Raw genomic sequence first — 13,313 nt, 5'->3', positions numbered from 1 at the left:
AAAACCCAGAAACTGCCGAGTATTTTAAAAAAAAAAAAAAAAAAAAAAAAGACTAAAGAAACCCCAAACAACAAAAAACCCAAACACCTTACGTGCTAACACCACTAATAAAACGAGATTTTACAGTTCACTTTAAAATTAATGCTTCCTGTAGATATTTAAATAAAACTCATTTAAACGAACTACATCAGCTAACATCAGCACCTTCGCCAAGTGAGAGATTCCCAGCATCACAATCCCTTCACCTTCCCAGAAACTTCCTAGTGCATTTAAATAGTATCAAGGGGCAGGGAGGAAGCATTTTTTTTCTGGGACTAAATTCAAAAGAGGCTTTTAGAGGACACTGTGTCCTGTGATTAACTTCTCTTACATACATACTTGTCACTTCTTGTAAGAAATCCAGACAGGGTCGGCTACTTCCAGAAATACTTATTGAAACAGCCAGTGGGGTCTGTCCTTCATAGTTCCTTGTGTTAGTGTCTGCTCCGTAATTATACAACATTTGTGCACAAAGCACATCATCTCTAAGAGCAGACAAGTGTAAGGGTGTCTGTCCATCTTCCAAGCGACCCAAGTTTGTATCCGCCCCTCTCTGAAGGAACATTCGGCAGTAAGAGTGATTGCTTTTGATCACAGCGTATCGTAACAGGAAACCGTTTTGAATGTCGATGTTGGCATTGTGATCCAGAAGGATTTTCACACAGCTTGACCTCTCCCGGATAATGGCCAGCTGAAGCGGCGTAGTACCTTTATCACTGAGCGGATCAACCTCAGCCTTGAACTCCAAGAGGAGTCTGACAAACGAGTCTCTGCCGTAGTGGGCTGCTACGTGGAGGGGAGTCCAACCATCGTTGCTTTTTGCATTGATAATCTCACTTCGGTATTCAGATTCCAACATCAAGCGTGCAATCCTCGCGCGGCCATGCATGGCTGCATAATGCAGAGCAGTGAAGCCTCCAATTAAGTCCTTAACTGTGGGATCAGCTGAAGTTAAAATAAAATTAAAAAATAATTAGAAGGCATTACAGTAATCCAGTGGAGGAAAAAAAAAAGAAATCAAACAGCTGAATGTTAGTCTTTTCAGGCATAGCACGATAGGGCTTTTTTTGTACTTCAAACTAATTCTTGCTTTCATGAACATGCTATTTTTAAGAAAAAGTAAAATTATATTTAAGAAAGTTATACACAAAAAGACTTTCTTTCATATACATATGTTTCCATTTGACAAATAGTTTTCCACATCTTCCTAGCACTCTCTGGCTAATTACTCAAATCTCTGTCCATCCAGTTGTCCTCCAGCTCTACAATATTACATTTCTTTCTCAATGTTCAGCTTTCTTTTTTTTATTTTCCCTTGTGTTGCTTCTTGGTCTTAAAAAGAAGCATGTGTAGAAACATCTGTTGTCCCAAATTGCGGATGTTTTGTGGTCTGGCAGCACTGTATTGTTTTTAGGGTGTAATGCTGTATTAGGTAAAATGTTTCTCCGTGGTCTGCAGGATTTCCAAAGCATGTAGGATATATGTTATTTCAGATTATCTTGATACAGTCTGTTTTTATAGATGATGAATCTGTTCTGAGTTTATAGTTTTATAAAAATTTAAGATTTTACAAGAATGTAAGCATCTACTTAGGGAAGGAGTCAGGAAAAATTGTTGGTGCAGAATACAAGTGATGACACAGATATTTCCCCCCATCCCCCCAACACAGCACAAAGACTGACTTATAAATTTAAAAATTAAAATAATCAGATCAACTTAATTTCCTCAATATACCCAGACTTGTAAAGCAAATGACTATTCCCAGGGATCAAATTAATTACCAAAGGAGAGGCACCTCCCTCGTTGCCAATTCCCAGCTAGAGAACAAGTCAGGCTGCGAGGTTTCTCCTTCCACCATCCATAGATGTTGCATGTCAGATGCTAAAAGGTACAAACTACAATTTGAAAGTTTGAGATGCTTTTCTAACCCAAGCCTCTAGCTGGTAAAGAGAGACACTATCTGCACAAGACACTAGCCTTAAATTGGCATCTGTGTATCTACTGAAACAACTGCTGGGGTCCTTCACAGCTGCTTGTGTTGTCTGCTCTGTAATCACAAGTTTGTGCACAAAAGCACATCATCTCTAAGTGCAGACAAGCGGAAGGGTGTCTGTCCACCCTCCATAACCTTGACAGCCCTGTCCTTGCATCGTGGCACACTGAATTAAATTTCCTCATCTCTGTATACTGCATTCAGAAGGAAAGTAGCACTGGTCTAGAGGGGAAAAAAAGACTAGGACATTGCGACCACACAGGTTTAACACAAACTTGGCTGAGGGTTATGAACAGCCAATGCACGCACACATTGCTAAGGAAGAGCGCTTGCTCTCCTCTATCACATAAAGAGGGCAGAATCTTCTGCTCAGCTGCCATCACAGAGCAGACCTTAAAGCCCACCCAGTCCCACCCCCTGCCATGGACAGGGACACCTTCCACTACACCAGGTTGCTCCAAGCCTCATCCAGCCTGGCCTCAAACACTTCCAGGGATCATTTCTGCCCTGCAGTTGAGATGCAGGATACTGCCACTAGCCTGTTGACTCTGCACGATTTCCAAATTCAAGCAGATATGCCCCAAGTTTTGTGTTGACATGTATACACATTTTTACAGAAGTTGTCATCCAAACCCAACAATTTACTTGCCACATAAGGATGACCTTTACCTATGGTTTTAAGTACCTCTCCATTCCTTGATTCCTTCCAAAGTTTCATTGCTTTTGACCACTAAAGTGAACCAAAAAAAAATACTTGAGTCATCCAAGAGAAGTGTCTGAACAAGAACAGAAGACAACTCTCAGCTGGGCAATCAAGCAACACAAACAACTAACCTTCCAAAAGTAAACCCGGTAACAAAACCTCACGATAGAAACTCTGTGAGTCCCGGTAACATCATGAGCTTCTAGTGAGCTGATAATACCAGTCTCGCCCTTGATTGGGGAAACACCACCACCGATACATTCTGTGGCTATTCAGTCAATGTTTTGCTGCCATCTCCTGGAAAACTTCTGAACTTCACAAGGGCTTTTAGCAGAAGTCCGACCTGCATTGTGTTGCGTATGATTTCCATCAGTTCAGTCCCTGTGTCAGTTAAAGTAATGCAACAAAGCTGATGTCGCCTTAAAAATGTGGCTTGTTGTGGGTTTTTTTTAAAAGGCCTCAGTATTGGTATCATGCTGTAAAGTAACTCTCTGCCCCCAGAACACAAGCCAGGTAGAAATGAATTGGGAATGACTCCCTTACCTTGCAGTTTGCAGAGGGATAAAGAAATAAGCATCAGGTACAAGTGTAACAACTAGGAATGGATGAAGCATTTGGCAGCATTTATTTATCTTTCCTCCATCCTGACTGTCAAGCAGTTATAATTACTCCTTCTCAGGCTTCCCATTAATTTGGGGATAGCAGAATCTACAAGTAGGAACAGCTGCATTTGGACACTTCTAATGTTCTTATATTTACGGCATAATACAGGAGCATAAACCTTGAACTTCTTATCAAGGGTACCAATTTACTGCAATCAATCTCATCTGAGACTGAAATTTGCAACAATGAGTGACATTCAGATTATTCTATTTCACATTAAAGTTGGGCACCTAAGCTAGGCATTTAAACTCTACTTATTGTTAATGAAACCCTTTTCTAATACTGTAATCTAGAATATATACAGATTCCTAAACAAGAGTCTAATAATTTAGTTTCAATTTCAGCTCAGCAGAACAATTTCCTTTCTCTCATGATACCTTCATTAGGTCATTATCACAGTCTAATTTGAGAAGCCAAGAAAGCAGTGCTTCTGGCTTCACAAAGAACTTCTATTATTTCAAGCTTACTTCTCCAAACCAGGGCTTAATTCTGACCACAACGTTTAGAACACAGCTACATACAGCTTCTGTTTTGAATTTTCTAGGATAATATTGATACCGAAGACCACCAGGAAAGCATTACTGTTCAGACACAAACACTTTATGAGCTGATTTAGGGGGATGAGCATTTAGTATTCTCTAGTTTCTCTCGGATTCTGCATGACCTTATTGGAATTCAGATACCTTGCAGCCAAGAGTGAAAACAAATAAATATGGGTACTTCCTTCTGCTACTCTTTGATAAATAATTTCTTCACTTTAATACAAGTGATTAGAAACTGTCCTGCTCATTTACTACTGAGAAGGTATCACCAACGGACAGCAAACAACTACACACTTAAGGCTTTAGCTGGCTGTCAAGTTAACAGTGGTGACTGGGGATTAACAAAACAGTTCTTGGACAGTGTTGGATTGTTTGTGTCAGTATGTCATTTTGAAAATAAAAAAGTACATTAAAGGAGAAAAAAGCTTGTTATGGAAAAATCCAAAATTACCAAAAACTGCACTCCCTATTTTTATATTGCTTTCCTGTTGAGCTTCGTGACTCTAGAATGTTCCTATGGATGGGAAGAGCTGGGTTCATAGAATTTTCCCTTTACTAAAATAAGATGAATACACTAAGAAAGTAAAATTCCTTATTTTTCATGAAAACTAAGTTTTTTTCCATGGTTTTAATAAATGATCTGCATTTCATCACTTGCTAGAGAATATTTGTTACCTGACCTGCTGCCCCTCTATTTAGTATTTCTGCTGGCTTCATCCTTTAGTCTGGACTGTTTTTTTATGCACTGTCCACATCTATCTGGGTCTCCTTGCTCAGCAGATAATAAAAAGCTTCCTCCTGTTCCAACACCTCCACTCAAATCAGCCAATCTGCATGCACAAGAGTGGCTCTTTTCTTCACTGGTGAAGATTCACTGGTGCAATTACGGAGAAGGAAAAAAAAAGGCAAAAGCAGGTCATGACTCATAAGAAACTCCCTTTTATTTCCAGGTCAGTGATCAGACTCCTCCTCAGCCTCTATTAGCCAGACTCCATCTCTATCCCACTACCACACAAGACTAGGTCAGTTATCTTCCAGTATCTCAGATGTGAGGCACAGCACTCTACCCTCAGCACACTGATTTTTTTCATTCCTGTACTATGAAAATACTTCCAGCTCTGCTAAGCTTCACCATCCCTCTAGACAGCCACAACTACCACACCAGTTGCCCTTTCCTTCCCACCAACATCTCAGTTCTCTTTCCTCCAGAACGCCGACACCCTCTCACTATCTCCTTTATTACTAATATAGAGTCAGTTCTATACTCTGTTTACCATAAGATTCACACCAGAAAATTACTTTTTCCTTCACCCCAATATAATTTTGGTCTGCAGGGATTAAGCCCCAACATCAAAATAATCCACTTCTTCAGCGGGAGGAAGGTGGAGACTGTGTGAAGAAAGGTAGACACAAACTTCTCGCTAATGAGGCAGGCATGATTAACTCAGCTTTTAAGAGTCAGCTCATTCACTGCTTAATAGCTCATTTGTGACATTATTATGTTTTAAATAGTCATTATCTTTTATGCCTCTGTTTTGAGGGAAAACAAGGGAAGGCACAAAACAGTGCCAGTTTTCTGAAGCGAGGCTCAGCTACAGGAAAGCTGCCGTAGATGACTAACCCTCACACTATTTGTTACTCAACTTTCTAGTCCTGGTGATTAAATGTTATGCTGCTTTCAGAACAAGGATGTTTCATTACAGGCAGTTTTCACGAGGCATTAGATTCAGCCAGTACTTCATATAGGAAAGAGTAACAACAAAAATAAATCCAAAAGACTGCATCAGCAGCTATTTAATATCAAAAACTATACAACGAAAACATAGATTCTTTTAAAATAAAATAAATAAGGTTCTTTTCAGATCATCTTCATGTTTATAGAGCTCAGAACAACATATTTCAGGACTTACAACCTGAAAATTCTGAATTATCAAACTAAAGGCTTGATATTATCCACATACTACACTTCAAAAGTAAAATTTTAAGTTATTAGTGCAATTCTGTAGGGTTTTTCCACCTTCCAATAAGGACATAAACATTTGCCAACATTATATGGTTAGAATCTGCAGTAGGTATATCAACAGGGTCCAGTCCTTCAGGCTGTATATCACTATCGTTCTTAAGGAACATACCACTAATTATGCAAATACCACAACCTATTAATGCCATTCAATTTTGAGGATGATCCATACATCTGACAAATACTGTGATACGCATAAGGGGGCCATATGGCCTCAGACACATAAAGCATCAAAAAGCTAATTTCAGTTTTCTTGGGATCAAACACATCTTAGTTCCCAATTCATTTGGTAAGAACAGTGCTAGAGGATGCTATTCGTTTAAGAGCACTAATCAGAATGTGGAGAACACCTACTGGTTTTTGTTTTTCCTCTTCAGTATCACATTAAAAGACTATCCACTTTTAAAACTTAAGGTGGCCTTGAAGGAATATATAGCAAAAAGAAATTCTGACTGTACGATCTGAGGGGTAACAGTCATTGCCCAAGCAAGTATATCACTTAAACCAACAAAACTCAGTCAGTTCTTGAAACAAAGTTTCACTCAGATGGATACAGGAGAGGCATAAACTCAACTGGACTGGCTGACACTGAAGTCCTTGCACAAAGAGTACCGTTTCATGAAGTTTAGGCAGCTGTTAAAGCCCATAGAGAAACTTAAAGTCCTAACTTGCTTAAGAATTATGAAACAAAATTCCTTTGGATTTCAACTCAAGGACCTGCCTTCCTCTAATAAAATCACCTAGCAGAAGAGACTATAGTGACTGCTGAGTGCATTTATTTTTATAATGAGCCCTTCTGCCCTGCTTTCATCATGCTTATTCATTCCTTTAACAACTCCTTGGCAATTCCGGAAGGAAAAGAAAAAAAAGTAATGTATTGAGATATTAAACTAATCTATTACCTCATTCCCAGAGTATGCATCAGAAAGAAACAGAGATGGACTACTATGTCAAAGAAAAACAAACAAACAAAAAAAATCAGTAGTCCAACATCTAACTGGTACTGGGAAGCCCTACAACAGAAACTGGGACAGAAAGCTGTAAGACAGGTATGAACATTTTCCTCTCTAGGCAACTCACCTCCATGTTCAAGAAAAACACGGACACATCTTTCTTTCCCTCTTGCTGCAGAGAAGTGAAGCAAGGTCCAGCCATTGGCATCTCGACCATTTGGAGAATACCCTTGCTCCAGCATCTTGCGCACGGTGTGAACATCGCCAGCAGCAACTGCAGCCTGAATCTGCAACTCTTCCTGTAGCTCAGGGTTCCTCCGACAGTGATGGTGTAACATCCTAGCTGAATCTGGCTTTTACAGAAGCGTCATGAGGTCACATTAGTCACCTTAAATCAATATAAAGGAAGAGTAAATTAGGATTGGCACCAGGAAAGAGCTATCTAAGAAAAAAGTCAGTACCAATGCAAGGCAATGCTGAGATTTACTCTCTATGTGCAGAGCAAAGTCATCTTATACACAGCATAGTGAGCAATCCAGTGTTGCTAGAAAAATCATACCACATTGTTTACATCACTGAGCTGCAAAAGAAAAGGACACTTACACATTATAATAAACATTTTCTTCAGAAGTGACAGCATCAAACAGTCCACCATTAAAGCACCCGAGCAATAAGCAACAGAACGCAACATTCATTGAAAAATCACAACGTGGTGAATGTCACCAACTCCAGAGACACTGGTTAAATAGAGACTCTAAACTGTTGCATGAGATGGCACTGCATTGCAACTGAACTATGATATTCTATTTTTTTCTAGATATGTATCACCTCTAAGCCTCAATGAAAATATTTTCGTCTCACTAATAAAGTCTTTTCTTGCGACATGCACATGAATATTAGTAACACCAATGTTCAAACTGAAAACTTCAATTTTCCATTTTCTTTTCTTCTTTTTTCTTTTAATTAGTCTACTGTCTGTATTTTGGCTTGTGGACTTCTTTATTAGTACATAAAGACTGCAAAGGAACTCTACATTCCAAACATAGAGCACAAAAATAATATACAAAGACCTGAAAATACAAAAGTGCAGTTAACAGAGCCCTGTCAAACACCGTTAAGAACATACACCAGAACCATTCAACTTATAATTATCCAGATACAGTAGGAGAGGGCTATCTAAAATAGCCACTCAGAGTCTAGATACAAAACATACATTGGGAAAAAAAGAAGTACTCTACTCCATGCTCAGTTTGAAGAGTACTCATCTGCAGTTCCACTTGCTACCCAGCTGGGAGAAACCCCACAGATATTTAGGCATTTCTTTCACCGTATATGAAGTCTGTTAGGTGTTTATATTTTCACATACATTGTGTATCATATCCCATTAACAGGTATTGCTAGAAGGGAAAGGAGTATGAGAATAAACAATAAAAGCTGGAGTTGTAGAAAGGTAATGCTGAGCAATAGGAATCTCAGAAGATAGTCAAAACCTGTTGCAATGGATATTAACAGAAAACTAGAAGATAAAGAAAAACATATTTAAACTCCTGTAAATTTAATCAAGATCAAAGCACAAGGAAAAGTTCTAAAGACAAAAATGAATTTTAAGCAAAACTTAAACTTTACATCAAACTTGTTTTATTAGGCTGTCAATCCACATCATCACCTAAACATCCTTTTACGTAACTATCATAAGGATTTCCAGATCCTCATGATTCATAGGTCATTCAAAAGACACTGCAATCAACTCCCATATCCCACTGGGCACTTGTTTTCCTGTGATCCAGATAAACACACAGATGAGAGAAAAGTGAAAACATCAATCCCTGCCATCTTTCCAGATAAAGGCACAGCTATCTATCTACTCTTCTATAACCTAGTTGTGCCCATTGCAAAGATGTTACTTATCTGCTTCTTGGAGAGTTATAAACTCATAATTAACAGGTAGCTACAATGACCACAAATGCCTGTCTGACATTTATAAATGCTGCGATTTACCATGTACGGCAACAATCACTATTCCAGCATAGGGTTATGGAAGATGACTTTTTAGCTCAATAGGTTACACAAGGCTTAGATATTGGTTTTGTTTTGGTGTATAGTATGAACTCCATTATCTGACACTGGGATTTACAAACCGTCAACTGCTAACTCAATAGTTCAGATTTGCAGCTTATTCCAAAAATCAAACCTGGTTAATCTGACGACAATGGAAGTATTTCTACTGACTCTAACAAGCTTTTGCTAAGCTCTTTTCTGAACTCCAATTAGCCCTTCAGAACATGCTCACCTCAGACAGCGAGCCTGACTTCATCCTGGATCACACCACTAATACTACTGTTAGTCAAATTCCAACTACAAGAACATGATCTTTCTTTGGATTTACAAGTAAAAACTGATAGAAGAACATGACTGGTATCAGCCAAGGGCAGATCCTTCACAAACACACACAAAAAGTTAAAGAATCAGACCATGCCCCTTTGGCCCTACTTCCTGAATGTGTACAAAAACTTCTCTCAAACTGACAATACCTGATCAAAAGTTTCTACAGTCCCTGCTTCTAAAGGCTTAATACTTGCAAGACCTCATGCGATCATGAAAGTTAAGGTCAAACTAGTTGCTGAAGACATTACAGAAAGAGATAGGATGACTAAACAGATGAAGAGAAGTGGGTTTTCTCATTTAAGGGGACAGCAGTATCCCCCTGTTAAGTATCTATGAAGACAGCTGGTTAAGAAAAAGCAAAGCTCTTTCTATCACACTTCTCAGCTGGTGGGTATATTTGTAATGCAGCATTATAAAAAGTTGGCACCAACCCCATATGTTGCATGTGACTAGCAGAGCTTATTCAAATTAGCTAGTACTAAAGTACATAAGTACTAAAACATACAAAGCAGAAGACAAAGTCAGGCATAAGCAGCTCCTTTTATCACTTGCGCAGCTTCTGTAAATACCTACTCTTCTACCTCACCCCTACGGCAAGCAATCAAATTCAAATGACAAGAATACTTAACTGTAACATTAAAGGTTTCGGGATAGTTAGAGGTACACACCAGAGTTGAAAACATTTTCACTTCTGCTCCACAGACCGTCAAAAATTCATGTTTGCAAATTCCCATTTACATCAACAATCTTTGGAGAAGGGAAGGAAGACCACTGAAGTCATTAGCCATTTGGCACTTAATATTTAATGTTTTGCAACTGTAATCAATCTCATTCACAACCCAGTATGCATTTGTATTGCTACCTATTGGCTTTCTCCATGCAAGCAAAAGAAATTAAGTAGGGGGCGGGAGGGGGGGGGCAAATGTACCTATATGTTCTTGGTTATAATGACTGTACAGTGCCAGGAAGATGGAGGCCAACAACAACTACTTAATTGATTTTACAAGTACAACAGGATGAATTCGATATGTTCCTGAATTACCTTATAAGAGGTTGTCACTCTTTGATGGATGTCCCACCCTTCATTGTCTTCGCTATTCATAATCTTGTGTGCCCATGTATGTCAAAACCTGCTACCCCTTAAAAAAAACCAAAAGACATTCATTAATTGCAAAGAGTAAAAGCGAGATGTCTAGACCTACTTTGACTTTGACCAGTGCTAGAATGCTGCATTTTAATGCAATGATGCCAGAAAAGGCCCCAAAGTGTGCTGTCTTTCATTGTCAGACAGTCCTCCAGAGTTTGGGGCGGGGAGAGCTTGCTTCTGCCTGATGACAAAAAGGGTAGAGCGAATATTTTACAGAAGACGAGAAACAAAAGACATGCCTATCTGGAGTAAACCTTGAAGAAATGGTCTAAACTCTTCTCCAAGGATTACGTATGCCTGCTCCTGCCATGGAACAAGAACGGATGCAAGGGTTACAGTAGGTATTTCTGTCTGACTGCTCAACACCTCCCTGGGGAAGTGAGACAGCAGGAAAAACCTTCAGGATCCATTAAGTTCCTCTCAATCCATTTTTATGAGTGATTTTTTGTTTGTTTAAATCTCCATCCCATCTATGCTTCCAGATCTAAAGATTACAACCTGACAACATAGGACATCAACTTCTCTATCCTTCAGCTGGACTTCAAGCACCACCACACAGTTGTGTCTACCTCGAGCAAGGTAACACACGCCGTGTTTTGCAAACAGGTAAAGATACCTTCAGAATGCAAGCAATACCACCACCTCAAAAATCTTCACCCATTTCTTCACCTACAAAAACTATCCTTTCAGTATCACAGTTTACTGAACACCATCTACAGTCCCTACCCAGTTTCCTCCTTCAGACTAGCCCTCCTTATCTTCCTTCGTTGCCACCTGCAGTTGACAGGATCGGTCCCAACATTTGACCATGTGTCACAGCAGCGTTGAGAGCCCGTACTCATCAACATTATTTCATTGCTTCTTCGCACACCTCTATCTGACCTTTCGTTCACTTTGGCTGCAAGCTTCTTGCGACAGGACCCCTTACCATGCGCGAGCACTGCGATAATATCATAAACAGTAAAAGCATAAATTACTTCATTGCATGGCAGATCACAAAAAGCCAACTGTGACTTGCTGCTTCTGCAAACGAGTTGCACCAGAACAATTATACAAACTGTGCAGCTTTTAGCTTAAGTTAAAATTTCTGTCATTTAATGCAACATAAAATCTTGCTTTCCCGATGATAGCTCAAAGAGGAGGATGAAAAAAGCTCTCTCCATCCCTCTTATGCACATTTTCCAAGAGCTTTGCTTCCCAAGATAAAATATACAAGGTCTGCAGATACGCTCACAGCCCTGCACAAAACTGCACTGCCATGACCCAATTTGATCACATTTCTAGCCTTGTTTTTTTGCATAGATGATCAGTCGTTAGTTCACCTTTTTTTTAAAAATTTTTTGCATGATTTTCACTTTAAAACCCACACATTTTTTATTAGCTGATGCAAATTAGAATTGCACTGACTTCACAGACTACAGACAAGGTAACAGATTGCTCCACTAAAAAAGTAACAAGCTTTTTTCCCCCCAAAGGAAAATTAGCTGCATATGGCAAGAGTAAGATCTGCAACTTTAATAAAAAGAAGTCATATTTAGCAAAAGTAAAGCTCACTTACTCAATGACTTAGTTTGCTTAAAATACTAATAATTGTAGTAGAAGTAGCACTCTAAATAAAAGAAATAAGGCAAACATCTTCATTATCTATTGATAATGTCTCATGTTGTCAAAGAGATCTTAGACTTTTCTACATCAATGTGTCACTTCATGAAAGTCATTGCAAACATCATGTGGAAAATTAATTCCGACATTATATACTTAAAGAAAGTTCAAGGTTGGTACTAAAAGCAAGACGACGTAATACCGTGTTTTGCTCATGCAGAGGACTAACAGATAGATGTGATTCCTAAGATTACACATCCAAGAGCAGAATAAAGGCTAATTTACTGATGTTTGCTTAACTCTACACAACGAGGAAAGTATACCATTACACATGACATTTAATATCTAGTACAGACCTAATCAGTGTAGATCCTAGTTGTCTGTGGTTGAAGTATACCAAGACATGTATATCAAATAAACAACAACAAAAAAAGAAAAAAGAAAGCAAACCCTGTGGAATAAGGATAACCACATTAGCATTCATTATTCTCACAACCCACTTCTCCTACCCATTTCAAAACTCAAACAAGCTAAATGTGTTCTCACTCAAATGGCATTTTAAAAATGGTCAATATGTGTTTGACAAAAACTAAATGAGGCTGTCATCTTCATATGTTGCTCAGCTTCCTATTCAGGAGCTCTTCAGACAAGAGTAAGGCAAACAATCATGTTATCTGTGTTCCATATCACAGTCATAAAGTTTGCAAATAACATGAAATATTAAGGTTTCATGGAGCCTTATAATCTTGAACGAATTTTCTGCTAGATGTTCTACGCTACAGCCCAGACAGACATCAAGCAAGGTATCCAAGTGGCTGAGATGAAAATCACCAAGCAACACATGCGAGTTGCTGGGTCTGAAAGCAATGAGTTAACAGTGCATGACTCCAAAACATGACAGAGGAACTGTTGCTTCAAAGGAAAGAAGCCTTCACTCCTCATAAGCAGTCATTAAAGGTTGCACATGTCTCGTCAGAGCTGCTGTAATGCCATCTCATAGCTTGGACACACTAAGTGTAAACTAAGAGAGGTGATCTAAAGGTCCTCCATCAGCTTCAGGTGTATACAGCACTGTGTGAAGCTCACTGGGCCTTACACACTAACAAGCAGCTGGTGAGCTGTTATATTCTGCAGGTGGCCAAAACTGAAGCACAGAGGTATCCTTTTACCAACTATTATCCATTTCACACAGACGTTGTGAGGTCTGACTTTTGGGCCTGATGGAGAATTAGTGAAATCACCCAGCTCAAGTAACTGCAGGTCTAC

At 39.1% G+C, this 13,313-nt stretch overlaps 1 protein-coding gene across 1 annotated transcript in view; it reads right to left on the bottom strand.

Annotated features, from left to right (window-relative positions):
• Positions 1 to 7,251, bottom strand: part of ASB7 (ankyrin repeat and SOCS box containing 7) — a 17,957-nt gene extending 10,706 nt beyond the window's left edge. The window contains exons 1-2 of the mRNA XM_010150612.1: positions 7,041 to 7,251; positions 379 to 984 (exon numbers count right to left, since the gene is read on the bottom strand). Of these exons, the coding sequence (XP_010148914.1) occupies positions 379 to 984; positions 7,041 to 7,251 (817 nt within the window). The remainder of the gene's footprint in view (positions 1 to 378; positions 985 to 7,040) is intronic.
• Positions 7,252 to 13,313: the final 6,062 nt, after the last annotated feature.

This window comes from Eurypyga helias, unplaced genomic scaffold (assembly GCF_000690775.1).
Source record: "Eurypyga helias isolate BGI_N326 unplaced genomic scaffold, ASM69077v1 scaffold15994, whole genome shotgun sequence".
NCBI classification, from domain to species: domain Eukaryota; kingdom Metazoa; phylum Chordata; class Aves; order Eurypygiformes; family Eurypygidae; genus Eurypyga; species Eurypyga helias.
This window is presented reverse-complemented; position numbering and strand designations above follow the sequence as displayed.